This window comes from Gastrolobium bilobum, unplaced genomic scaffold (genome assembly GCF_033153095.1).
Source record: "Gastrolobium bilobum isolate Gb01-03AN ecotype WA unplaced genomic scaffold, APGP_CSIRO_Gbil_v1 utg10138, whole genome shotgun sequence".
Lineage (NCBI taxonomy): Eukaryota > Viridiplantae > Streptophyta > Magnoliopsida > Fabales > Fabaceae > Gastrolobium > Gastrolobium bilobum.
The window spans coordinates 402478-430093 of record NW_026898403.1 but is presented as its reverse complement, the minus strand read 5'-3'; the positions used below and the strand labels follow the sequence as shown (position 1 = coordinate 430093).

The window sequence follows — 27616 nt, the reverse complement described above, 5'->3', positions numbered from 1 at the left end:
ATAGAATTAGAGCTTGTATTGACTTTTTAAGAAAAAAAAATTTATCACTTTTTTATTTTAAAGTACTTTCTATCAAAGTTATAGTTATTTAGATTTTTAAAAAAATATTTGAATTTTTTTTTTTTTATCCACTAGGATTAGCCTAGTGGTGTGGGGTGTGTGTTAGGTGTTTGTAGTAGGGGTGTTCACGGTCTGGATTGGATCGGTTTTGGAAGCAAAACTCATCCGATCCAATCCCTTCGGTTTGATCATATAATCATCTATTCGGTTTAGATTTTTTTTCAAATCCGATCCGATCCAATCCAATTTTTTTCGGTTTGGATTGGACCGGTTTTCGGTTTTTTGAATATCCTAAAATTAGTTTCATGATTATTGTGCAAATAATATTTTTTGTATATATTGGCTTTGTAAATTATTATTTTTTGAAATACAAAAATATCAGTAAACAATACTATAGTTGATGAGACATGACTAAGTTTTTTCTTGGATTTAGTTGATGAGTTAATGGGTCTTGGGTTTAGAAATTTCTGGGCTACGATGGGGGGAAAGGACCAAGTAAGTAGAGGAGAATTAATATATTGGATCGGTTTGGATTGGATCGGTTTTCATCAACCCATCCGAAAACCGATCCAATCCAATTAAAAGTTGCGGTTTTTTTTCGGTTTTCGGTTTTTCGGTTTATTCGGTTATCGGTTTTTCGGTTCGGTTTCTGCGGTTTGGATCGGTTGATGAACACCCCTAGTTTGTAGTGTAGTGGTGTGTGTTCAATTCACATGTAATGCAAAAAAAATATATTTGATTTTTGAAAAAAATACTTAGCTTTTGATTTCTGTTTTTTTTTTAAAGTTAAAATTTTTAACTTCCGAATAAAGTAGAATTTTGACTTTTTTTTATGATTTCTGCTTTTTTTAAAAGCAGATATGCAAACAGCCTTTTTTCGAGAAGCACTTTTTTTCCTAAAAAAAGTAGCTTTTGAAGAAAAAAAACTCATCCAAACGAGCTCTAAGCCTTACATTAAATGAGTGTGGACTATTTATCAAATATAAAGCCCCGGTCTGGTCTATTTATTTGATATATTTTTCTAATACTTCACTTGGCCTGAAAGCTTATTTGAAGTCTATTTTGTAATACATCGGAAATATTTTTCTCATATGTGAGAAAATATTATTTCATATAAAGATATAATTAGAAGAAAAAAATTATTGGCTCAAATTTCAATGGAGTTTAACATGAGATAGTACTTTATCATATAACATAACAAAATCATTACCTTATAAAAATCAACATATTTATCTCTAAATATATTAATGGGTTTAAAGGCCAATAAACTTAGCGTTTAGTGTTTATTTTTTTAAAAGATATAAAATTATATCATTTTAAATGAAAAAAAATATAAGTAATAAAAATTATGGGAGAAAAGTAGTTGGTTTTTTTTCTAAATTTAAAATTTAAATAAAAAATATTAATTTATATATTTTTCTCTCTTAAGATGAGATAACTATATCTACTTTAAAAGGATAAATATTTTTAGGTAGACTTAAATCTTTATATAACTCAATTTAAGTGCATCTAGTATTGACTATAACAAACCATTCCTATTTCTTTTCTTTTCTTTTTGTGAAATTGCTATTATTTATGGATATAACTTCTCCCAATAAAGTTTTTTTTATATACACTGTCGAACCCGTATCAATAACTTCCTTCGTCAACCATTCCAATTTCTACCGTATGAGCAATATTCAGATTTCAAGTAACACCATCGATTCCATTTCCATGCAATGCAACTATTCAGAAATCCAAAACTATGTCTATTTCACCATCTTTTCAGATTCAGAATCACGCTTAATTCTCTCTATTCATTTCCTTCATCGCAACAACCATTGAATCTTAATATTCACAATCACCACACCAAATCACTGTGCACTTATACACCTCCTGATTCTGATTCTTCAGACCCAACAACATCTCTTCCTATCGATGCAGGCTCTACTAACCGCAAACCCATTAGTATATGGCCTGGGATGCACCATTCCCCTGCCACACACGCTCTCTGGGAAGCCAGATCCACCATATTCGAAAACCCCGTTCATGTTAACGGCCATGGCACCTCTTCACAGATTCAACCCGTTCCTAAAACTCCATCCCGAAGCAGGACTAGTATCTTTTACAACTTCTCTTCTGATCATATACTTCGCGAGCAGTATAGGAACCCATGGAATCATATTAGAATGGGCAAGCTCGTCGAGGATTTTGATGCTCTAGCTGGAACCATTGCATTCAAGGCCTGATTTTTTTTTCTTTTTCTTCAAATTGAATTCTGGGTTTTGTTTATTTCGGGTTTTAAAATCTTGGGTTTTGATTATTTTTTAATGAAACTGATACCAAGTTCAAAAAAAAATTATGTTGTGCTAGTTGTCTAGATCGCTAATTTGTGTATGTGTGTGGGGCATGTGTCTTATGATACTTTGAGAAGATTATTTATGTTTGTGAGGCCTCTCCTTTGAACAGCACTGCTGCAATGAAGATGGCACAACGAGGCCTCTTATATTGGTCACTGCTTCTGTTGACAAGATGGTTCTTAAGAAACCAATCCATATTGATTCTGATTTCACTATTGTTGGTGCTGTTACCTGGGTTGGTCGGTCATCCATGGAGATTCAACTGGAACTGAATCAATCGGCTCAAGGTACTGTGGGATTTATACAAATTGATTATGCTTTTTTTAACCATTGTTTTTATGTGGGGTTATGGGTTCTCAACAATCAACGATGTATGCTTTTGATTATATTTGTCATTAAGTGCTTAGAAGCAGACAGAGGACATGTTACTGTATACATGTATTATGTGTCAAGAATTTTGCTCATTTGCCTTTCGTGTGAGTGTGTGTATGTTTTTGAATAATCCATGTTTACTTTCATTGAATGCAGCATGTAGTGATTGTCAAAGTGTGTTAGTGTGAGTAAGAATGCATTGTGTAAGAACTGAAACAGCTTCCTTTGATTCCTAAACAAACATAAGCATTTTTTGTCACTTTAAATATGTCCAAAACCACGGACTTAAGTTGGATGAGTGTGCACTGCTAGTAAATAGATAATCTGAAACATGTCATAGTTAATCTGAAACATGTTCGTGTCTGTTAAATTCTACATCCCAGTATGCTGTCCTGTGTGGATATTGTAAAATCCAAGTAAACTATGTAACATGTAGCTTGCTGTTCTTACAAACTTATCAACATGTTGCTGTAAATAAAAATGAAGAGAGATTAGAATAATGTCAAATAAAACTCCAGAAATGGAGTGGTCGAGCATTTTCTGATATTACCGAATTGGTTTTCTCATCTCATAATATAGTTCAATTTTGCTAGTAAGTAATGTCATAACAGCACGTAGAAATTGAGTACAAGGCCGTTCACCATGGTTTAGTTTTATAAGCTCAAATCAAATCTTGTAATGTTATGTCTTTTAATCCTCTAACAATTTTGCATGGTATCTCAGACTCACCAGCACTTGTAGCTAACTTCACATTTGTGGCTCGTGACTGTGCTACTGGAAAGGCAATCCCAATTAACCAGATCTCACCTGAAAGTAAGCAAGAAAGATTGCTCTGGGAAGAAGCAGAGCAGAGGAACAAATTAAGGAAAAAAAGGAAAGCTGAACAAAAACATGAAGAGAGTGGAGACACTGCTAGGCTAAGTGCACTATTGGCTGAAGGGCGTATCTTCAGTGACATGCCAGCATTGGCCAACAGAGATAGCATCCTGATGAAGGATACTTGCCTACAAAACTCTTTTATCTGCCAGCCACAACAAAGAAACATCCATGGTCGTATTTTTGGGGGATTCTTGATGAGAAGAGCGTTTGAACTTGCCTTTTCAACAGCTTATGCCTTTGCTGGTGCAGCGCCTCATTTCTTAGAAGTTGATCATGTTGATTTTTTTAAACCTGTAAGTAGCCACCAAGGAGACTATTGTTTCAATTATAATGAACTGAATTTCTTTCACAGGATTGATGTTAAAAATTAGTAGTACCTTGTGGTTGTTATAGAACATGGTCTGGGTTATGTGAACTCTCTTAAGGGAACAGATAATCATCAATACCTCATTTATGTGATTTTCTTTTTCCAATGTGTTTTATTTTTCACATTATCATTATCTGGAACATGGTCTGGGTTGAAAAATAGTTTATATCTTGAAAAGTTTATAGATGTATTCAGTAGAAAAGAACAAATAGGTTGGCATTTAAACAGGTCATTGAACTGAAAAGTACTTGATGATGCAGGTGGACGTTGGAAATTTTCTTCGTCTAAAGTCTTGTGTTTTGTACACAGAACTTGACAACCTAGCTGAACCTCTGGTGAATGTTGAAGTTGTTGCACATGTTACAAAGCCTGAGCTTCGGTCCAGTGAGGTGAACACTGGCCTTATATTTTACTTGAAGTTTAATTCTGGATGCATATAAATCTCCAACTACCTTAGTTAAGTAACGAAAATATATCTCAGAAAGTTGTCTTTTATAATTTTCTTACACACACACTGAGAGAGACTCACAGAAAGCAAAGAGTCCCAGGGTTTGTTGTCTGCAAAATTTTATTTTACAAATTCAAATGGATAAGCTAATATCATATTGAGAAAAATATTTCTGTTTTTGCTGCTGAAAAAAATTCTCTATCACACTCATATAAATGTGACAGAAAATTTTTCTGCAGTAAAAGCAAAAACAATAAACCCTATCATATTATTTATCTATTATATAATAGAATACAAATATCAATGTCGCACTTACTTTGGATATTCACTCGTACACATATTTAATCATTTCACTTCATTCCATGCTTTTCTTCAAACAGGTATCTAACAGATTCTACTTCACATTTGGTGTTGGTCCTGAGGCCATTAAAAATGGATTGAAGATTCGGAATGTTGTTCCTGGTACAGAAGAGGAAGCACGAAAGGTGCTTGAACATATGGATGCAGAGGACTTGAGTTTGGCTAATCAGGATAGTAATCTTCTCGTGGTCAAAAAGAACAACTGTATAGAGAAAACAAAGCTCTGATGGAGTATCTTGTACAATTTTCTTGATCATGTCTGAAATGTCTTAGTTTGGATGGAACTAGAGAGCGAATATCAGTTGCATGCTTTATTTTGTCTGGAATTTGAAGGAACTACTTTTCCGTTCATGTTTTGGGGTTTACAAGATAGTAGCATCTCTTGGTTTAACAGAGAACGTAATGGAATTGCTGGAGTAAAACGTTAGTCTATTTGGTGACACTCCATTAATTTCCTAAGGTAGTGTTTGGTTGGGGAGAAGTTAAAATTTTGGTGGCAAAGTGCATGTGGGAATCTGACTCAACCACGTTTGGTTGAAGTTTTGTGAAAAATTTCCCCAGCAAACAGGTTTCCCCTGCAATCCAAGAAGAAGTGTAAAAATTTGATATCGACACTGTTGAAGAAGCCGTTTCAACAGGTGGTATTGGTGTAGGATATCGGATAAGTGAAAAAGGTGGAGAATGGCACGACAAATATACCCCTCCTTCTCCACCATCAGTGACTCCTCCCCTGGTCACGTCCATTTTTCTTCTTCTTCTTGTTTGTGTTTTAGTGAGAGAGAAACATTTGATGATGTTGTCTTTTGAGGTGCCAAAGGGTAACAACAAAAGAAAGAACAGCATAACTTTGTTTATTCACTTGCATGTACTAATGGCAATACTGTTCATAAGGCAGTCCACCCCCCCCCCCAAGGTACACATTCACGGCTGAACAGAGAGTAGGGATAACTTAGAGTAGGGATAACTTATTACATCGAGGAGATGAGAGTGGGATGTGAGCTGAATGAAGGTTCCTTGTGAGAGTATGCTTGCGGTTCTTTTTTTTGTAGAAGTGTGACTGATATTGATCCATTTCTGTTTGATAATCGAAGAGCATAGGAGAGGTTTCAGTCTTTGAAATATCACGAGGTGAGTTCTTAGTCACCAAGAGGACTTGGCCGATCACAAAGGGAAGAGTTCAGTGTCCTATTTGGTGTGAAGGTGGCGAGCATGCAATGGAAGAGAGGAGATTTAGTTTGACACTTAAAGAGCATGCATAGGCTGAATTTGTTGGCGCAATAGAGAGGAACCACATTGGAAGAGGATAGATTAATTTCGGCAACACAGAGGGTCGAAATAGTTGGTTAAAAAAAAACCCAGATCCATGAAATCTTAAAACTACAAAAAATAAATTTCACAGCAAAGTTATCTCCATATAGCCACGTGAAACGATGTTGTGATGACAGCGAATACATGTGAGAAAATATTTAATTTTATAAAAAGGTTAATTTCGTCTTTTGCATTCTTTTTTCCATCACAATTTTATTTTCAACCAAACACATATCAGGATTTTTAACCCAATTTTTCTAGTAATATTTTGCGCTACCAAACAACTTTTTTTAAACTTTTCTACCAAACTAACTTTCCAACGTCTTTCCTAGTAAAAACAACTACCCACTTTAAAAAAATTTCTCCCCAACCAAACACTACCTAAGGCTTTAGGTTGCTGTGGTGTGGCCTATTATGTGTAACACAAGTCATAGACTGGCCATGGGAGAAAAATGTCTATTTCATCACGAATATTACCACAGCATTAGCCCCCGGTTGTGGATCCTCTCGTGTTTAAAAATAATCATATGTTCATATTGTTTGATCAGAATCACTTATCTAAAATTCACACACTTTTCTCTCTCTTATTTCATTATTAATAAGTGATTGTGATCAAATAACATGATCACATGACCACTTTTAAACATAAGAGGATCCAAATTCACTTTTACCATAATACTAAAGTCCAGTCTCTAGTCACAATCCTATATTTCAGAATGTCAAAGCTTGAACAGTGTCAAACCCCAACACCGGTTTTATAGATTGAACCGCCTGGTGGATTGACGGAGTAAGTATTGAGAAACAAGAGCAGCATCGACCACTCAGCTATGACTCACTGATTAAAAACACTAGTCTCGGGAATCTATTTGACATTGACATTCTCCACAGGGAGTATAAGCCACAAGCAAAAACATGAACTCCTCCCACAAACTAATGGCTTTCATGATTGAACAACCTTTATCATGGCCTGCCGCATTACTAACTTACTTTTTACTCACAAATCAAAATTCTCAATTTACATTAAAGATTAGAAAAACAAATACGAAATTTCTGTTGTTGATCATTTATACATACAATAAAAATGGGGGGGAAGGGGGGAATGTACTCAACTTATTATATAATCTAGGCAGTAAAACATATACAGAGTTTACTAGGCACAAAAACAAGTGCTAATGAACTATTATAGCATGAGCTTTTCATCATATGAGGTAGGGGTAAGCTTGCCTCAAGTTCAGTTTGGATTTGAGTGAAAATGTCACCTCATATGATAATGTTTGGATGGTAAAAATTCTAACCCATCAATGACCAAACATGGATAAACCAGTTGCAATTGGATTAGATCGGATTTAGGAGGTTAATCAGATTCTGAGGAATCAGAATGCTGCTTACCAATAAACTCAGGAAAAATTGCTGGCAGTATAGGGTTTGAAGGCATTACATATTGACGTGAACCAACTAAAGTCCTCTCGTTTACTTTCCCAACTTCCTTGCAAACACCATCTAGTATTGAAAGGAAATCCCTCACAACCATAAAAATTCTAAACGGACGAGCTTCTTCCTTTGCTGAATTTCCGTGGAAATACTCAGTTACCTCCTTTACTGAAGACACAGCATTTTTCTCTTGTTCCTGGATTCTTAAAATCTCTTCCTCTCCCCTCTCCAAGAAGCCTTTCATTGCCTCAGAAAATTTTTGGTTAGTTTCTCTCAAAGGTGACTCTTCATTCAATTTTACAACTTGCACAACTTTTTCAATCCCTCTGGCAAGTTTAGCAACATCACCACTGAGCATTTCTGAATCCATAGCAGCTGCTTTTTTAACACTGGTGAGTTCCCCACTCAAACCTGAAACAACTTGAAGTCCAAGTTTCCTAAAGTCAACTTCATCTTGAATAGTATATTGCTGGATTTTGTCAGAACCCAAAATATGAGAACCCTCGGTTCTCACAATTTCCTGTACAACAAAATGCAAGAGAGTAGTCTTTCCATCGGTTCCTTTGATATCAACTAACTTCAAAAGCGTATCCAGTTTGAATGCATGTGCATCACCACGATTGGTGCCAACATTCATTCGGTTTCCCGTTCTGAGCACTGCTTCAAGTATCTTCAAAAACATTCTGCTATTCCTTAATTCCTCACAAGCCACCTGTGGAAAAGGATGAATTATGAGAACTGCATGCCTTAAAATTTGTTTTCTTAACAGAACAAGAAAGTTATACAAGTCTGCTTTATGCCTACTTGGTGTTGTTTGTTTCCTAATCTCTAAGGCAAGTGATTTTTTGGCAAATTTATATCCTTGGATAACTTTTTTTTTTAAATAAAAGGATAATTCTGTTCTTTTTTTCCATATTATGCAGTATGATCTAAAAAGTGCAAGCCTGGAGTAGTGGTAAAACTGTTTTTTTTTTTACCAAGGTCACGGGTTTGAATATGGGAAACGACCTCTTTGCAATTATGCAAAGGTAAGTCTGTGTACAAGGATTGCCCTCACCCCACTCTTGCTAGTCGGGTTTAACGGAGAGTGATATGAAGTATGCACTAGTGTTGTGGACTAAAAGTTATTTTCACAATTTTAGATATTTAAAAGAAATAACCATATTTGGCTGAGGTAAGATGATTTGAAGGTTTGCCATCAGAAAGCTTCTAGCTTGCTAACCATTATTCTTGAAGAGAATGATAACTTCTTCCTTTTGATCTGACTACATACTTTAAAACCTCTATTCCAACATGACCAAGTAATTAACACTTACAATTTCTGCTGCAATACTTTAATATCTACAAAAGATAGACACACAATTTCCCTTTCCAGAACCAATATCCAATAAGTTGCTTCGCCCAATGTCATTCCAGTTACAATAAGTAGTAAGTTAAAAATATTAGCCAATGTTCAGCTTGGGTGAGACTGAAAGGTCATTCTGCTTCATAATATCCGAAAAATCATTATGCAAACAAAATGATCAAATTGATTGAGAGAAATGGGTGAAAATATATACCTCCAGAGTTTCAAAGGACTTCCTAAGATATTCTAATTCTGAATCAAAATTAGCAATGTAGAGCATGGCATCCACTCTCTTAAATGCAAAAGGTATATCAAGCACGACTTTAAGAAATTTCTCAGCTGGACCAAGCTTGATGGGCGATTCTTCTTGAAACTCTTTCAGCTTAGATTCTTCATCTTTGGTTGGAGCCATCTTTAATAAACTTTCCAAAAGTTCTGTTCCCAATGTATCACAATTGCCTATTGACAGCAAAGGGAAGTTTTACTATTTCACGGAGAAATAAAGCCACATACAAGGAGAGAAAAGAAGATAAACAGTGTTGTTCAACAAGGAAAAATAATAGCACACAATTTGTTTCATGAGAGATGATAGGGTGCTAAGATATGGGCAATTCATAGAGTAAGAGAAGAGTTTGATGTTGTGCCATAACGAATTGCCTATGAACTATGCAAAAACAGTGAAGATTGATGGAGATTGAAGAAAACTATAGTAGTGTTGCATCTCGTGAATGATAATGAAGTTTGAAATCACAAGACCAGCCACATATGCAACCAACTTCTTTTTTAACATGCTCATGCGGGCCAGACATGGATACATAAGCAATAATACAATAGGCATTTATACATATACAACAACGACAGTGTAATGCCAATGCCAATTAGATATTAATATCACGGAATTTAAAATCCCAATGACACTAAAGCATATCAGTATATAAAATTATAAAAAGCAGTGTCCTTTCTTTTCTTTTCTTTTCTTTTCTTTTCTTTTGGTATTAAGCAGTGTCCATATAAGACAAAATGAATAGTGATTCATCATCACCTTCTCTGAGGGCTTCACAAACTTCATCAATAGTTACATTTAGAGCCCTAAGCAAAATGGCAATGTTCTGAGACTTCTTAGGGTCAAGCACCCTATTTTCCGGTTGCATTGGTGAAGAATGAATTATTTGACGCCGAGCATTATCTCTAAGAGCAAGACCAGAATTTTCCTTGAAATTATTTACCATAAAGAGTGTCTCAATCATGTCCTCGTTCAATCTGCATCTCAGCTCCATTAACTCATTAAGCTTCCCACACAATTTGTTAGTTGTTCAAATAAAACAAAGCACAAAACAAAAAGAGAATAGAGGAATGCTACCAAGAAACTCTTTTTGACAACAACATATACAATATAATACAAACGAAATACGATGTTGACAATGTTTTGTGAACATGGACAAAGATAAATGATATCAAAATTTGTCTTACTGGAAAGAACTTGGTCTCAACCGATCCCAAACCATGACCCTGTCCGAGCTGGCTTTAACTTTATCCCAATGTAAAGCTTTCAACTTTGGCTTTGGAGTCTCCTCATTCTCATTCTTAACACCAACATCTTCACCCAATCTAGTTACAACCGGAGTCTCCCAAAACCGTGGCGGCGGAGGTGGTGGTGGTGGCGGCGGAGGAGGAGGCAGTTTAGTTGTCTGAGAATCCTTTCCCTGACCTGAAACATCCCAAGTTGAACTCAAATCCTCCCTTGGCTTCGGAGAAGAAGAGGATGAAGATAAAGATGGGGAACGAGGATTTTGAGGAGGCAATGATTTGATGCTTCTGGGGCTCAAATTCAAAGAAGGGGAACGAGACATGGAATTAGAAAGAGAGTTTGAACGAGGGTAAGATGGGGTTCTTGAAGTGAAGCTTCTGCTCCCAAATTTCTCCAAATGAAACACCTTTAGCGAGCGAGAGCTTGATGCAGCAACAACAACACCAGAAGGTGAAGGAGGACTCTGTAGTTTGTTCCCAGAAGACCCTCTTGGAGAAAAGAACTGTTCCTCTTCCTCTTCCTCTTCCTTTTTCTCTTCAACATCATCCCCTTCACTCGCCCACGCTCTGAAATTGTAGCGTGGCAGAGGAGGAAGCGGATTCAGTTCCGGCGAGTCTCCCAGTTTCCGGTACGGCGGCAAGAAACCGCCGTTGCTGCTGCAACTTGAATCTCCGGCTCCTCTTGCTTCCTCTGAACTCGCCACCGTACCGAGGTAAAGAAACTTGCCACGATCGCCGCCGTCGGAAGCTGCGGTGTTCGCCGGGAATAACCGGAGATTATCCGATCTCGAAGCCTTGTCGTCGTCATCGGGGGAGGCTGCGGAGGCGGCGTGTTTGTTTCGGAGGCGGTGGTTGGCAAAGGCTGTGGCGGCGGCGAGGAGAGCCAAGGAGAGGAGAGAGAGGGAGACGACGACGGCGATGACAGGGTTGTGGTGATGGGAGTATTGTCGGGGAAGGAGGAGGGAGGAAATGTTTGCAGGGAATGTGGCAACGACGGTTGGTGAAGGAGGGAATGGTGGGGTATGGTAGGAAGGGAAGAAAGGCTTCTGTGATGAAGAAGAAGAAGATGAAGAAGAAGAAGACGAAGAAAATGGAAGCTTGGGTTGTTGTTGTTGTTTTGGTTGAGGTTGAGGTTGAGGAGATGAAGAAGTTGGTGCTTGTGTTGGAGGATTAGATATTCTTGGAAAGAATGGTTGGTGGAGGACACGACGGTGGTGCTTGTGTTGAACAGTGGAAAAAGAACAACAAAAGAAAGAGAACACAAGTGATAACAAGAGAAGAAAGACCCTGATTGAGAACATGATGATGATGATGATGGTGTTTGTGACACAACAGAATAAGTCTTAAGTTTGCATATAGAAATGTTATAGTGTTTGAAACTGAAAATGAAAATAAAAGAAAGTGTTGGGACTGGTAGGGGAAAGAAGAGTAGTTCTACATACTCGTGTTAGTTGGTTCAGGCATCAATCAGATTAAGACAAGACCACCTTGTTGTTCTCATTATTCTCCTCTCTTTCTTTTTTTCCTCTGTGTGTTTTTGTCTTTGTGTTTTCTTTTTTCTTTTTTATTTTATGTTGAAGCAGTGAAAAGTTCTGAAACTAGCCCTGCCATATTGGAGTGGGACAAGTACTAGTTAGTAGTTATTACTGAGGGAGCTGTGAATTGAACGAGATATGTGAACTCTGCGTGCGAGATTTTAGCATGGTTACTTGGAAGGGTTTCAAATGTAATGTACATACACAAGAGGTTAAAGGCTAGTGTCTGACCCTGTGACAGTGACGGTGAAGAAGAGGATGAGCTGTTTGCATTTCGAGGACCTCAAAGTGGAAAGCAATCGTAGCCATGCTATTGCTTTCTCTCTCTTACAATCTAATCTCTTTCTCTGAAAAGTTGTGATCTTTTTACTCGTCACGGTGGATTTTGGACGAGCAAATATTCAAAAGTTATTTTGATTGCATGTCTTGTATGTTTATAAAGAATAAAGTGCATTTTAGGTAAATTGAGTCCTTTTCAGCTTACCAAATTTACTTCACTGCTTTAATTTTAAGTAACAACATTGTAATAGATTCTCTTGTATTTTTTTGTTCTTTTAATTATTTTATTTTTTTTGATAGCCAGTTCTTTTAATTATTTATTTATCTATTAATAAACACAATTTTAATTATTTTGAATGAGTAATTAAAATTATTCACATGAGATAATTATATTAAATTTAATATATATTTATATCTATTTTTGTAACAATTTTGTATCTATTGTTTCGTAGATAATTGTAAGAAAAAAATAGACCCAAAATTTATCCAAGATTAGGTCATTTAAAATTGATGCATGAGAAGATACTCTCAGTTAATTTAGTAAATAATTATTGATATGTTGGTTTAAATATAGTGAATCACTAATTATTGGTCCAAGTATAACAAAAAAAATATTCTCATTAATAAAAAATATTGAATTCAAACCTTGAAAATAAATATACGTCTCAAAAAAAATTAACACTACTCAAACTGAATTAAATCAATATTAATAAAAACATAAATATCATATGGCAACTCTCATAAGCAATGTTGTAAAAACCAGACTGGATTGATCCCGAACCCGATAAATTGGTCATCTGATTGATCCGATTATCACATTGGATCAGCTGAATACCATACCAAATGCTACCCGGCCGATTTTGGTAAAAATCGGTGATCCTACCCGGGTTTTTTAAAAAAAATATTTCCAAACAAAAAAAAAATCAATTTTTTTTTATAATTGACATATTTGAGTGATCTGTTACTTATTGACTTACATAAGTTATGTACCTACAATACTAATATTATCTCATTTATGCACTATGCAGAGAATTTTGATTTGATTTATAGTTAGAGATGTCATTTACTAAACTTGAAACACCAATATCACAAGCATTATATGTTTGTTTGATCATTTACTGGATAATAATATATAATTTATTATATCTTATATAATATTTTTTTCAGCTATTTGAGTATGTTTATTATTATTTTAATATAAATTATATATTTACATATAATCAGGTCATGTTTATCATTTATCACCGGGTCATGTTATTCAACTAATGATCCTCTGGTTGAACTAGTGATCCGGTATTTCGATCGGATCAATGACCGAGCCGATTTTAATAATATTGTTAACAAAGAAAAGGGACATCTTCCTAATATATGTCTCTTTTCGCCGAACTTCACTCGATTCTATTGTGTGTCTGTTTGGATGAGGTTTTTTTAATTAAAAGTTATTTTTTTAAGAAAAAATGTACTTTTACAATTTACTATAAATTTCATTTGGATACATGTTTTTAAAAAAGAGTAGAAGTTACAAAAATTAAATACTTTTTTAAGAATTTAAATAACTTTTTTTGGAAACATAAAAAAAATTAAATAACTTTAGTTTTTATAAAAAAAATATTTCTAAAATAAACAAAATATAGAATTCCTTTTTTTACAAGCTATTCAAACGGGCTATGACAAATATGTCTCTGCTTATGCTTTTGCTCAACTTTTTCGAATCGACAAATCTACTTCAATTCATTCCTCATTACATTCACGCTGTTCGTAATATTGATTTATTACGAAATGAAGTACAACACAAATATAAAAAAAAATGTTACAGATACAGGAAACAAACTATTCAAAGTATTATATGAATTTTTAAAACTTTATCACCTATTAGATCAGCTTAAAAATTTTATCCATAATACACACACACACAAAAGTTATAAAAAGACTAATTAGTTCTATCCCTTCATTATTTCAGTTCTTCTGCATGTAATATAATATACAACACAAGATGTGTAATAATAAATTTTACGTTATTTTATTTAAAACTGTCACAAAATTTTTAATCTCGTACATTAATTATTAAACAACTAACAACACAAAAAATTATATATAACTCTATAACAATATACATCGGTCGCAACATGAATTTTGCATCTCAATTCTTATATTCATTTAAGAGTAGAGTTATATTTATAAATTTTTCATTTATAAATTATATTATATATTTATAATATATATTACTTGAGCATATATTATCCGCAACACGTGTAGTTTATAAGAATTTGTAAATCAAATTTTATAAATATAACTATCCTAATTTAATCTTTAAAAATTATGTAAAACAATTTTATTGATAAATTTGTCCTCTTATGGCCCACCGCCTTCAATTTTATCCTTTGTGCTGGTGCGGCACCACCACTTTGAGCAGAATCAAATTGAATGAGATTGCCTCCAATTCTGAACAATCCAATTATCACGACAAGGAGGCTTTCAATTTTATGGTCCTTCATGTTTGAACTTCTTAATAAATGGCATTACAAAAGTACAATGCACTTTTTTAATAGTAATATAATTTCTTTATTTTTTATTTTTTTATTTAATGATGCATGTATTTCTTATAAGAGTGTGTCAAGTTAATTATGTACATTTTTTATAAAACTTTTATACTTTACTTTTAATTCTAAAATACTCGTACATTGTTGGAATTTATATATATATATATATATATATATATATATATATATATATATATAAAAATTGTATAGACAATCTATTGGTTATGAATAAGAAGTTTGGTAGTGAAAAAGTGTGCCTTTTCGTCGACAAACAGATGTATCTTTTCATCCTAAAGGATGTGTTGTTTCATCTGAACGGATGTGTTGTTTCATCTGAACGGATGTGTTGTTTCATCTGAACGGATGTGTTGTTTCACCCGAACAGATGTGTTGTTTCATCCTAATGGATGTTTTGTTTCATCCTAACGGACATGTTGTTTCATCCTTGAATGGGTGCCTTTTCGTGTTGGACGAATGTGTCTTGTCGTGTCCAACGGATGTGTTGTTTCGTCGTCGAATAGGTGCCTTTTTAAACGTGACCGGTCAGTGTATATAAATAGACACTGACACCTTCATAAAATGTATCCAATTTTTCTGCACTGAAACTCTGCCGGAATTTTTCTCCTTCCGGTTTTGCATGTTCCTTTTCATACTCCGGTGTAGTTTCCTCTGCCATTTTGTTGTGTTCGTTTGGGCTGTTGATTGGTAGTGCCACCATTCTTCAGACGAAATCCGTTCTATCCTGGGAGACAAGTGTCCATCAACCTTTGGCATCAGTGAGGGGGAAAATTGTCTTAAGGAGACACGTTCTGTGGGCTCGGATTTAATTCCTCTACTGCATACATTAATCTGTTCTGATTCTTTATACTGACTACAAGTAAGTCTGTTTTTATATTTTTTTTATAATTGCACAGTGATAATTCTGATCATCTACCTCCTCTGCCTTATACATGGGTTCAAATCTCTTAGTGATATAATATCACACACTGTCTTCATTAACAATCTTAAGACAATTTCGGTGTTTTGAACCTGTGATCAGTATATTCTGTATTTTATTTTATATACTGTTTCTGTTTTTATCTATTGTGTGATTAATTCATATGTGATTAATCTGTGTGATTAATTAATCTGTGTGATTAATTTCGGATTCTGTTTGTGTAACAGAAATGGAATTTATAATCTGTGTTGAGTGTTTGTTTTGTGAACATTCAAATGGTGGAATATTTATTTTGATATTTTATAAATATTAATATATGTTTTTAGTTTTTAGCAGTATCGATTTTTCTTTGAATATTCATCTGTGTTTGAATATTGGAAGTGACGCCTTTAATCTGCATCTAATTACGAAAGTATGGATTTTTCGTTGATAATATAGGATTTTCCTTATAATTGAATAGCGGTTTTTGTGTTGAACCGACACTGTTTTCCTTTGCTATAGTTTTGTGTTAATTTGCTTCTCGATTTTCGTGCTTCTTGTATAAGAAGTTAGAATTTTTTCTACTGTTGCCACATTTTCTGGTTTGTGTGCAATATTACGCATTCTATATCGTCTATATTTCATGGATTGAATTTGTGCTTTGATTTACGTGATTGAATATTGACTTTCAAATTCATTTCAATTCCCTGTACGTGGATTGTCTTTTATGTATATATATACATTACATGACATGATGAAATATGGAAAATTACTATTGTCGTTTTCATGCATTCTTGCCTTTATGGAAAACTTGTTTATATATAGTGTTTTCGTTTTGGGTGCTTCCATTAAAAGAATGGACAAGGTCTTTGTGGGAAAGACATTTATGTGCTAACTGTCATGAAAATATTGCTATATAATATCTTGAATTTTGTGAATCTTTGTTCTAATTATATGCATGACTTTATTCTAAAAGAATTGTTTCGTGAAAGACAACCATGATTTGTGATGAATCCGGTTTGATGGTTGATGGTTTTTCCAATTATATTAAGTCTTTTGTGAAATGGCTTTATATATTTATAAGCATGGTACCAAAAATTGATATATGACCTTTGGTTTGATGTGCTTACTTTGATGCTGGTTCAATGAGAAATGCAGTGAAATTTGATGCCATTTAATGGTATATAGTATGATAAATGAGAAATATTTATGACATGAATATTTTGTTATATTAATTATTATGTGTGAAATGTTATGCATTTATTGGCATTCATTTGTATATGGTACACTTAATGGATTTGACGGTATATGATGGTGTTTGATATCCATTAACCCGTGACTTATAAATGTGAAAGTTTTAACTCTATGATTTAGACAAGTCATAACTCTTGCTTAAAAATGCACTATGTGCTTTGATGGATATAAAAGCCTTATATCTAGTGAAATATTTGATACTATGTGAACTCAAAAAGCTATCTTAGTGATGGCATGATCAAGGTCAATGGATGACTTTGAATATTGTAAATGACATGATGATTGTGTATCATTTTAGGGTTAAATTGGAATTTATTATTTGATATATGTGTTATAGTCGAATAATGTTAAATTGAAAGGTTAAGGTATTAAGGAGCGATCGAGGGGGAGATTATGATGTCCCTTTGAGGAATTTTGTTTAGAGTTTGAAATTTTACACCAAACGATGGCTCCTTATGCTCCACAATCCAATGGGATTGTTGAGAGGAATGATGTCCTCTTTGAGGAATTTTGTTTAGAGTTTGGTACTATATATCAAAGGATTGCTCCTTATGGTGTTGCAATTTAATGTGATTGTGTATAAAGAACCAGACATTAAATAAAATGATGTTGTTGATGTCTGGTTTGTAGGGCAAAGTCATTTAATGACAAATTATATAATCAGTAAAGTACCCCACAAGAAAATTAAGAATATCCCCTATGAAATATGGAAAGGTAGGGAGCCTACCTTGAATTATCTTTAAGTGTGGGGGTGCTTGACAAAGAGCATACAATACGACGTATGGAAAGGAAAGAAGTCATCCCTGAAATACTTTAGAGTGTGGGGGTGCTTGGCTAAGGTTGCGGTTCCTAAACCCAAAAGGTTGAAAATCGGACCTAAAACCGTGGATTGTGTATTCATCGGTTATGCACTTAATAGTAGTGCTTATCGGTTTCTAGGGTATAAATCTGATGTCTCAGATATACATGCTAATATGGTTATTGAGTCAAAGGAAGTTACTTTCTTTGAAGACGTATTTCCGTATAAGAGGATACCTGAATCAAGTGGTAATAATGATGATTAGGTTGTGATACCTCAGGATGCTACAACTGATACTGATCCTGTAGAGGATGTAGAAGATGAACCTAGACGTAGCAAGAGGCAAAGGACCGCCACATCCTTTGGACCTAATTTTATGACATATCTATTAGAAAATGAGCCTCGAACATATAAGGAAGCTATAACGTCTCCGGAAGGACCATTCTGGGAAGAAACTATCAATAGTGAGATAGAATCTATCTTGTCCAACCACACTTGGGAATTGGTAAATCTTCCTACTCACAATAAGCCTTTAGGAAGTAAGTGGGTTTTCAAAAGAAAAATGAAAGAGAATGGCACTATTGATAAATATAAAGCAAGGCTTGTGGTAAAAGGTTACAGGCAACGTGAAGGTCTCGATTATTTCGATACTTATTCACCGGTTACAAGGATCACATCCATTAGGATGTTGATCGCGGTAGCTGTATTGAATGGATTACAAATAGATCAAATGGATGTTAAGACCGCCTTCTTAAACGGCGACCTGGAAGAAGAGATATATTTAGAACAACCTGAAGGTTTTGTTGTTCCAGGACTAGAACGGAAAGTTTGTCGCTTAATAAAATCCCTTTACGGGTTAAAGCAAGCTCCAAAGCAATGGCATGCGAAATTTGACAATGTTATGTTATCAAATGGATTTCGAATCAATGAGTGTGACAAATGTGTCTATGTTCGAAATACTGAAAAAGGATTTGCCATTGTCTGTCTTTATGTAGACGACATGTTGATCATGGGTAGTAATAATCAAATGATTAAAGCTACTAAACAATTACTTAATAGTAAGTTTGATATGAAAGATATGGGGATAGCAGACGTTATCCTAGGTATTAAAATCCATAGAACATCTACAGGGTTGGCCTTATCACAGGCTTACTATGTAGCTAAGGTTCTTGAGAAATTTAAGAGTTTGAAAATAACTCTTGTGAGGAACCCTGTAGATTCTAATCTGAGTTTATTAAAGAACACTGGTAAAGCTACATCACAAAAGCTATATGTTCAAGTGTTGGGAAGCCTGATGTATGTTATGAAATGCACCAGACCTGATATTGCTTACGCAGTAAGTCTGTTAAGTCGCTTTACTAGTAATCCAAATGAAAATCATTGGAAAGCTATGGTAAGAGTTTTGGGATACCTGAAGTATACTCAAAATTTTGCTTTGCATTACGAGAAATACCCCTATGTTATAGAAAGGTATTGTGATGCAAATTGGATCACCGGCTCTAACAACACTAGATCCACAAGTGGATTTGTGTTCACCCTTGGTGGAGGTGTTGTGTCTTGGAAATCGTCCAAGCAAACCTGCATTGCAAGGTCAACCATGGAAGCAGAATTTATTGCTTTAGATAAGGCCGGTGAAGAAGCCGAATGGCTTCGTAATTTTATTGAGGATGTTCCTAATTGGCCAAGATCGGTACCATCTGTATGCATACATTGTGATAGCCAAGCAGCTATTGGAAGGGCCAAGAACGTCATGTATAACGGTAAGTCTAGACACATACGTCGTAGACATGATACCGTAAGACAACTACTCTCGAATGGAATCATTTCAATTGACTATGTTAAGTCTAAGGAAAGCATAGCGGATCCGTTAACCAAAGGGATTCCTAGAGAGTTGGTTGAAAATTTGTCGAAAGGAATGGGTTTAAGGCCTATCAATTGTTGAACATTGCGGTAACTCTACCTAGAAGAGTGGAGATCCCATGAACTAGGTTCAAAGAGACAACTAAGTGATGGTCGACTGTTTAAACACTGTGGAGTTTTTAAACTCATACTCATTCTTAAGACAAGACAGTGTATTTATGAGGGTAAGCACTTAGGCTTTTAATGATTTCTTAATTTGTTGTGTTCAGATGATGTATAAGTGAGTTACATCACAAGAAATCACCTATGTGAGTGTGAAGTGAGGGCCGCTTCTATGAGAATTTTTCAAAGGCCGATTCTCTAAAACACTCGCAGAACCAGGCAGGTGTCCCACGGCCAAAATGGGCGCAACAAAGGACCAACAATGCTAGAGAAGCAATTGTGTGACTCCTATTGTCTAGGTATACACTAAAGGTTGACAGTTCAAGTCGACCTAGACCACCGATTGACCGAGTATATCCGATAGGTTTCCACTAGAGAAGGTTCAAAGGTAACTCCACCTATCTCGATGCAGTTGTTTCTCGTTGAGGAAATTACACTTTGCATTTATACTCTTGTGCATTTTTTGTCACGATGATTTGACTTCTTATCCATGTGGGGGATTGTTGGAATTTATATATATATATATAAATTGTATAGACAATTTATTGGTTATGAATAAGAAGTTTGGTAGTGAAAAAGTGTGCCTTTTCGTCGACAAACAGATGTATCTTTTCATCCTAAAGGATGTGTTGTTTCATCTGAACGGATGTGTTGTTTCATCTGAACGGATGTGTTGTTTCATCTGAACGGATGTGTTGTTTCACCCGAACAGATGTGTTGTTTCATCCTAATGGATGTTTTGTTTCATCCTAACGGACATGTTGTTTCATCCTTGAATGGGTGCCTTTTCGTGTTGGACGAATGTGTCTTGTCGTGTCCAACGGATGTGTTGTTTCGTCGTCGAATAGGTGCCTTTTGAAACGTGACCGGTCAGTGTATATAAATAGACACTGACACCTTCATAAAATGTATCCAATTTTTCTGCACTGAAACTCTGCCGGAATTTTTCTCCTTCCGGTTTTGCATGTTCCTTTTCATACTCCGGTGTAGTTTCCTCTGCCATTTTGTTGTGTTCGTTTGGGCTGTTGATTGGTAGTGCCACCATTCTTCAGACGAAATCCGTTCTATCCTGGGAGACAAGTGTCCATCAACCTTTGGCATCAGTGAGGGGGCAAATTGTCTTAAGGAGACACGTTCTGTGGGCTCGGATTTAATTCCTCTACTGCATACATTAATCTGTTCTGATTCTTTATACTGACTACAAGTAAGTCTGTTTTTATATTTTTTTTATAATTGCACATAATTCTGATCATCTACCTCCTCTGCCTTATACATGGGTTCAAATCTCTTAGTGATATAATATCACCCACTGTCTTCATTAACATACATTACACAAAAAATTTGTTAGTCAGAGAAAAATATGAAATACTTTTTTCAATCTTGGTTAAAATTCAAATTATTTTGTTGAGAAACTTTGTTCAAGCTCGGTAACTTTATAATAAAGAGGAATAGAAGGACTCAGATTTATTCAATATTTTAATCGAATTTACAGTTATTGGGATATTCCCTCGAGGACAACAAGAAAACACTCACTTTAAATCATATTCGTCGTGGTTGGTTGACGTGGGACTAAGTGGAGGAATTTTAAACAACCTCTGTCACGCTGGAGAGCGTTGGGCACATTGGATAAGGGAAGAGTTAGTGTTGAACATTTGTCATTTCCTTCAATCAAGGATTTTCAATGTCTAGACCCGCAATTCTATAGAAAAACATCACGATTCCTTGCGAAAAAAAAAAAAAATTTCTGAGACGGAAATAAAAATAACAAATTCTTACCAAGATAACTGGAAGTAACTCCAGGGTTATTTTTTGTGCAGTGTTTACCTTAAATGATTTCTCCATTGTATTGACCAAACGGTGACAAATTATGGCAAAACAGGGTCATGTGACTTAACTATTCTTGTTTGCATATGTGATCACATCAAATTTATCGTGTTATGTCACGATGCTCCATCGGTATCCATAAGCCAAATTTAGTACTCGAAAAGCAACAGACTGGACAACAGCATAAATTTCGATGTATTTTGAAATGAACCCGACCTCAAGTTAGCAATAGGAGAACTACCTTTGCATTATTTAATTTTGGAGGGGGAATGTTTCCGTGAATCGTTTTGTCTATATTCTAATCTTACTATTATAACTATTTTCTTCTCACTGAGTCTTAAGCTTTCTATACTAAAAAAGGTTGAGTTCATTTTATAAGACGGAGGATTTGATTAATGAACATTTTTAAAAAGTACAAGCTAAAACGAAAACATATTCTTAATGTAACAGCTGTTATATATGAGTGGTTTTGTCTGGGTAGGATATTCATATTATCACTTTTTTTTACTACAAATCTACTATCACTTTAATCACCGTTGGATAAAAAAATTTAATCAAAAAGTTGTTGAAAAGTTTGATCCAACAGTGATTAGAATGATAGTATGAATATCCTACCTCTTTCTATATATATTATTGGATTTACCACTAGGTTAAAAACTATAGTTATTAGTTAAGTCGTAACTCTTCCTACTTATTCATATGTTAACTCTCCAAGTGAGAGTTAATTTTGAGCCTAAATAAGTAAAAATGCAACCTAAATAAATCATAAAATACCTCAAAGCATGATTGATATGATACGATATTGCTTGATATAATTTTTTTCAAGTGTTTTGAGATGTTTAAGTTTTAATAAGGTGATTACGACTAATATATCATGGTTGGAACAATTGACTTGTTGAATTGCTACTTTGTATGATTATGCCATAGCAAGCAGAGCCTGTATGATGTCATAACATAAAGGACTTAAGTGAAATGGTGCGCAGCAAGGAATAACAACTTGAAGATAAGGATAAGGCTAGGATTCGAATGATAAGCCTTTCTAATCGGAGAAAAGACTGTTTTATAGAATAAATAGCTCATCTATGCATAGAAGCCACAAATGCTTATCAAGATAACTTCTAGAAGCCATTCAAATACAAGATAAAGGAGAAAGAAAGTACTAGTCAGAAGATATAGCTACAGAAACATGAATTCAAATTTAACATCATATTTCAAGTAATAAATCCTACTTAGAGTTAAAGTTAAGCAAAGCCTATATAAGAACACTCGAGCCCACTTCAGAAGAGAGGCTAGAGACAATATCCAAGATATGAAGATGAAAGAAGGACGCAGAGAAGTTGGAGAAGAATTCGCACAAGAGTGGACTACGAATGAAGCATCAGGTTTTGTTGTACCAGGGCAAAAGGATAACTGGCACGCAACTATTGCAAAGCAGCACTGTTTTATAATTTTACTAGTGTTTTCCTCATCAGTTCTTCATCTTGTATTTTTTTTTTTTTGCTATGTTTATCATGAGCTAAACGTATCATGTGTTACATGATAGAGTATCTATGCTATAGTTGAGTTTTGATGCCTAAACTATGTTATGTCATTGTTCTTTTCAGTTGTTTAATAAGTATGCTTTTATTTCATCTTGGCTGCTTGTTGTGAAGTGTATGCATGATGCATTTGGGTGCTGCTGGTGGGTATTCAAACCCTAACCCTTATTAGACAAAGTGGATTGATTAAGTTGGAAATACAGAGATGACTCTCACCACTTAACCTGAAAAACCTTATCTTTAATGAATCTTAAGGTTGATTCTACATAGGGATATAAGAGTTAGACTTAGGAATATACATGTATGGTTGACGAAGTCCCTACATACAATAAACACATTTGGTTACTGTCTGACGCATGCATTGCTATAATAATAGGATTGAGTAGCGGGGAAATTGACCTTAACCTATCTTTTAATTGAATTCTCTCATCTCTTGTGAATTTTTGCTTTCTAATATTAATACTTTAGTTAGTTATCTTTAAGTTTGAAAATCCATTTAATTCTCTCCTCTATTACTTTACTTGATCAAACTTTATAACTTTTCTTTCTGAAAATGATATCTAGGCTTATAATCCTATATTACTTGTTGACAACGAGCACTTGTGTTCTAATTATGATATAATATCTGCACAACGCCCTATTAGCCCAAATACCGTGGTTAGATTTAACTCTGACCCCACACCAGGCCTTGCTAAGGCCAATTCCCTCCCCAACACTTGCCTCTCGCAAAGTGCCATCCCAGGGAATTGAACCTATAACCTTGGCTCTGATACCACATGTTGGATTGAGTACTTTCCACTAGGCCAAAATTAGCTTTTAGTTAGAGCGTAACTTTTTCTACTTACCCCTACAGCCCAAGCATCATACTTCGATCTGACTTCGACCTCACAGTAGGCTTTGCCAAGGCAAAATGTTGGGCTCTTCAACATATATATTATGATTTATATTTTTAAATTAGTTTGCGAAGGAAGATGTAATATATATATATATACACACACCCACATTCAGGTGTTGAGTTTATTATTAATTTATTTATTTTAACTAAGGAGATGACATTGTCATTATATTTATAGATAGAGACCTTGAGATTGACATGTTGTAATTTTATTTAAAAATTTATTTGACTGGTTTTTTTCATATTAAAAATTGCTTTAAAGTTAAAGTTAAAATTAAGAACTTAATAAAAAATAAAATGATTTGATAAGTTTATAAATTTTTTTCTCAAAAAATATAGTTTTAAAATTACCACTTTTAACCACAAGCAAAAGCATAGTATTCGAAATGGCAGTATGTAATGCAAAGTAAGAGGGGATGGGGCAGTGAAATGGATCACTGAATACCTAAATTATCCACTTTGGCTTGCTTTGCTAATAGAGTAGTAAAAATGTAAAATATGAAAAGAAAAAAGTTCTGAATCAATTGAATGACCTTAATCGGTCGTCTCATTGACCGCTTAGCAAGGCCAAGAACACTTAAGACTTGAGGGCATTTGGTCCTTCATTACAAGTGTTCTCCTCACACGTCCCATGCACATGTGACCCATTCACATTAGAACCCACGTAGTCACACACCATTGTTACAAGTGTTCTCCTCACACGTCCCATGCACATGTGACCCATTCATACTAGAAGCCACGTAGTCACACACCATTGTGGGATCTCAAAGATTGAAAATGACTATGGCATCACATTTCCTATGCTTAAGGGAATCTTCTCCACCCTAGCTATAAATACTGGATCTTATATCTAGATTACACATATTCTTCTCCATCGCTTAATTTGCAGAAACTCTGCCAAATTATTTCCTCATTATCCATAAGTGTGCCATTTCATCTCCTACTTGATTCTCAGTTTGTCTAAGATTAGTATGGTGACTACTCAGAGCCTTGGTTCATACTATCGCCTCTTCAGTTGTCATTAGATTGAGATACTTCACCAAAATTGGGAACATCCTACCATTCTCCTCTTCCGACAAGTTCAAAACCTTATCATTAAGGGAATAGTTGGACTAAACACAAGACTTTGCGTCAAATTTTCCATACTTGAAAGGACTGAGACCTTCTTCCAGCTTGGGTCCATTTTCCTTAACAGACATGGTTATACCTCTCGACTGTAATATTTTCATTGTTGCTATGTACACAAATTGTCATATGAGATAATAATCAATAATTATTAATAATGATTATTTCAATGGTCTGGCTAGTTATGAGTTATAAGATTTGTTCTAATGACGACAATGCCAACAAAACCATCAATCAAGAGGGTATTGCAAAGGGAGGGATAGATGGGCAAAATGAGGAGAAACTAGAAGCTCAAACCTCCTATTGGGAGCTTATGAAAAAAAGTCCAATTCCTTATTTTTCTTCATTAAAAAGTTTTTTTTTAGAGCTTTCTTCATGATTTGGTTTAGGGCTTATGAAATATATGTATATTTCAAACAAAGATAAATAATTAGCTCTGATTTGGTTTGATTGTGGGAGTATTTTCTGTTATCATTTATTGTTCAACATATTATTTGTATAAGCAATGTTTATATTTTAATTTGTGCATTATAAAACTTGTATAAAAGTCTTATAAATTATTATTCGTAGAGTCCACTACAAAAAATTATGTGATTTGTGGAGGTTATTTACTGGTGGTCACTAAAACCCTCAGAAAATATTTAAATTCTAGAATTCTTACTGAACGCTGCTTTGCAAAAAAATCTTTTTTTGTTAATTTATATAAAGTGGTAGGTTTTGATCGCTAGAATTTATATAATTTGTTTAAATTTTTGAATTTTTTATTGTTGTTATTTGATGACCGTTACAACTTTATCTATGTATATGTTAAAAAATATTTTTGTTTTCCTCAAACCCTAACACACTGACTTTGTTAAGCCGCACCTTTCTAACGCCTTCTTCTTCTTATTCTGTCTCGGAAGTGTATTTCCTCCATCGTTAGAATCATGGTGAGACATTTGTGGTGAGCTTTATCAACTCTATCTCTAAAGCGTATCTCCTAAGATGCATCACTAGATTTGCACTAAGGCATTTTCTTCATTATTTTTTCGAGGGAACTAACAACATAGTTGTCTTCTTCTTCGCGCTCTCATTTCAAGCATTGTGGTGAGCTTTATCGGCTCTTTTCTTTAAAATTTGCATTTTAGGAATTTTTTTTCTTTGTAATTTATATTTATATTTTGTTTTTTTTTTCTAGATTTTGTCAGATACGTTCTCGTTGGGGTTAAAGGTGTTGATTGTTCCATTTTAATCTGAATCTTTAAATCAGGTATCTATTTTTTAATCTTTTCATCTTTGTTAGTTTTGGTTTGATTTATTTAGGTGGTTGAAGATTATATATGTGGATCCGATTCTGTAGCATGGTACGTGGTTTTCGAGCGTGGTGTTTTTAGATAAAAACTTTCTCTTGTTCTTTCTGTTTTGTTGTTCAACACTATTACTGCTTTATGGCTTCCTTTACTTGTAAATTTGAATTGAAAAGAGGAGTTTAATTTGTTGCTTCAATTCAAGCAAAATTAAGTGTTGATTTGTGGTGGGACACCCCCGATGAGTTACTAGTAGCTTAATAATTTTGTGCTTGTGTGGATGCTTTGCTATAAGAATGTGAATTTTGGGCGTGAGAAGGCTTTCTTTGTTGGTTACGATACATTAATAATAAAAAAACATTTTTTTATTATTTGGTATTAATTACAAATTTTGATAAATTATGAAGATTATTAGGCTTTTCAAGTTAATTCACAATAAAGTTAAGTCTGTGTATTGGTTATGATACTGTATTTTAATTTGAGGAATAACATTCGTCGTAAATTTATGGGCGTTTGGTTCAGGAATTTTTTTTAGAATAATAGGAAAATGAGATAAATAGAGAAATGATTGGAAAGATAGATAAAGTGAGATAGGTAGAAAAATGTAAAAAAAAGTTGTTTGGTGGGGAAAAACTTTACTGGGAAAATTAGGTAACTTTATGCAATCAACAGTGCATTAAAAGCCAGATAACCGATTTTTCGAAAAATCCCACCTTCAAATTGGGTGTCTAAACAGTGCGGATATCTATGTTTCTCATAAATCCAGACAAATTGGATAAATGAGTTTTTGGTGAAAAACGTTGAAACAAACATGGTGTTTCTAAAAGCCATACTTGAGAAAGATAGATATCCGCTGAAAAGCTCCCAACCAAACACCAGCTAAAATTAATGTTTAACAAATCATCTAACATAAATTTGTTTTTTGGTTTATGATATTTTATTCTTTATAGTACTTTGTTAATAATTCTATTACAGAAATATTCCATTGATTTGTTACAATACTCTTTTATTGTGTTATTTAAGGGATTAATATTTCTGATATTATAAAAGATAAAATTATATTCTACATATACATAAAAATATTTAAGATCATGTGTGAAATGAAATCATATGAAGAGAAAAAAAAAAGATATAATTTTCATATACTTTTATGTATGTAGGAGATAA

At 34.4% G+C, this 27616-nt stretch overlaps 2 protein-coding genes across 3 annotated transcripts; one reads left to right on the top strand and one right to left on the bottom strand.

Moving 5' to 3' along the window:
- The first annotated feature begins 1698 nt into the window (after positions 1–1698).
- Positions 1699–5764, top strand: LOC133315780 (acyl-coenzyme A thioesterase 2, chloroplastic-like). 2 transcript variants are annotated; one of them, XM_061517449.1, is made up of 5 exons: positions 1699–2282; positions 2509–2686; positions 3432–3943; positions 4278–4406; positions 4846–5764. In XM_061517449.1, exons 1-5 carry the CDS (start codon positions 1779–1781, stop codon positions 5050–5052), a joined length of 1530 nt encoding a protein of 509 aa, XP_061373433.1. In that variant the 5' UTR covers positions 1699–1778; the 3' UTR covers positions 5053–5764. The 2 variants fall into 2 exon arrangements, with proteins under 2 accessions (XP_061373433.1, XP_061373434.1); XM_061517450.1 differs by having other exon boundaries at positions 3495–3943; positions 4846–5760.
- A 1384-nt stretch (positions 5765–7148) lies between these two features.
- Positions 7149–11865, bottom strand: LOC133315771 (formin-like protein 2). The gene is made up of 4 exons (XM_061517434.1): positions 10380–11865; positions 9952–10169; positions 9124–9368; positions 7149–8276 (listed from the first exon to the last, which is right to left on the bottom strand). Exons 1-4 carry the CDS (start codon positions 11735–11737, stop codon positions 7488–7490), a joined length of 2610 nt encoding a protein of 869 aa, XP_061373418.1. The 5' UTR covers positions 11738–11865; the 3' UTR covers positions 7149–7487.
- Between the last annotated feature and the right edge of the window lie 15751 nt (positions 11866–27616).

Bases quoted from the DNA above. Each gene is read 5' to 3' on its own strand.
- LOC133315771 (XM_061517434.1), bottom strand. From the start codon at position 11,737: ATGTTCTCAATCAGGGTCTTTCTTCTCTTGTTATCACTTGTGTTCTCT. The intron at 9,369-9,951 runs GTGATGATGAAT...TGCTGTCAATAG, and splicing joins TTGTGAAGCCCTCAGAGAAG to GCAATTGTGATACATTGGGA. The intron at 8,277-9,123 runs GTATATATTTTC...CCTTTTCCACAG, and splicing joins AGTCCTTTGAAACTCTGGAG to GTGGCTTGTGAGGAATTAAG.
- LOC133315780 (XM_061517449.1), top strand. From the start codon at position 1,779: ATGCAACTATTCAGAAATCCAAAACTATGTCTATTTCACCATCTTTTC. The intron at 2,283-2,508 runs GCCTGATTTTTT...TCCTTTGAACAG, and splicing joins CTGGAACCATTGCATTCAAG to CACTGCTGCAATGAAGATGG. The intron at 3,944-4,277 runs GTAAGTAGCCAC...TTGATGATGCAG, and splicing joins ATGTTGATTTTTTTAAACCT to GTGGACGTTGGAAATTTTCT.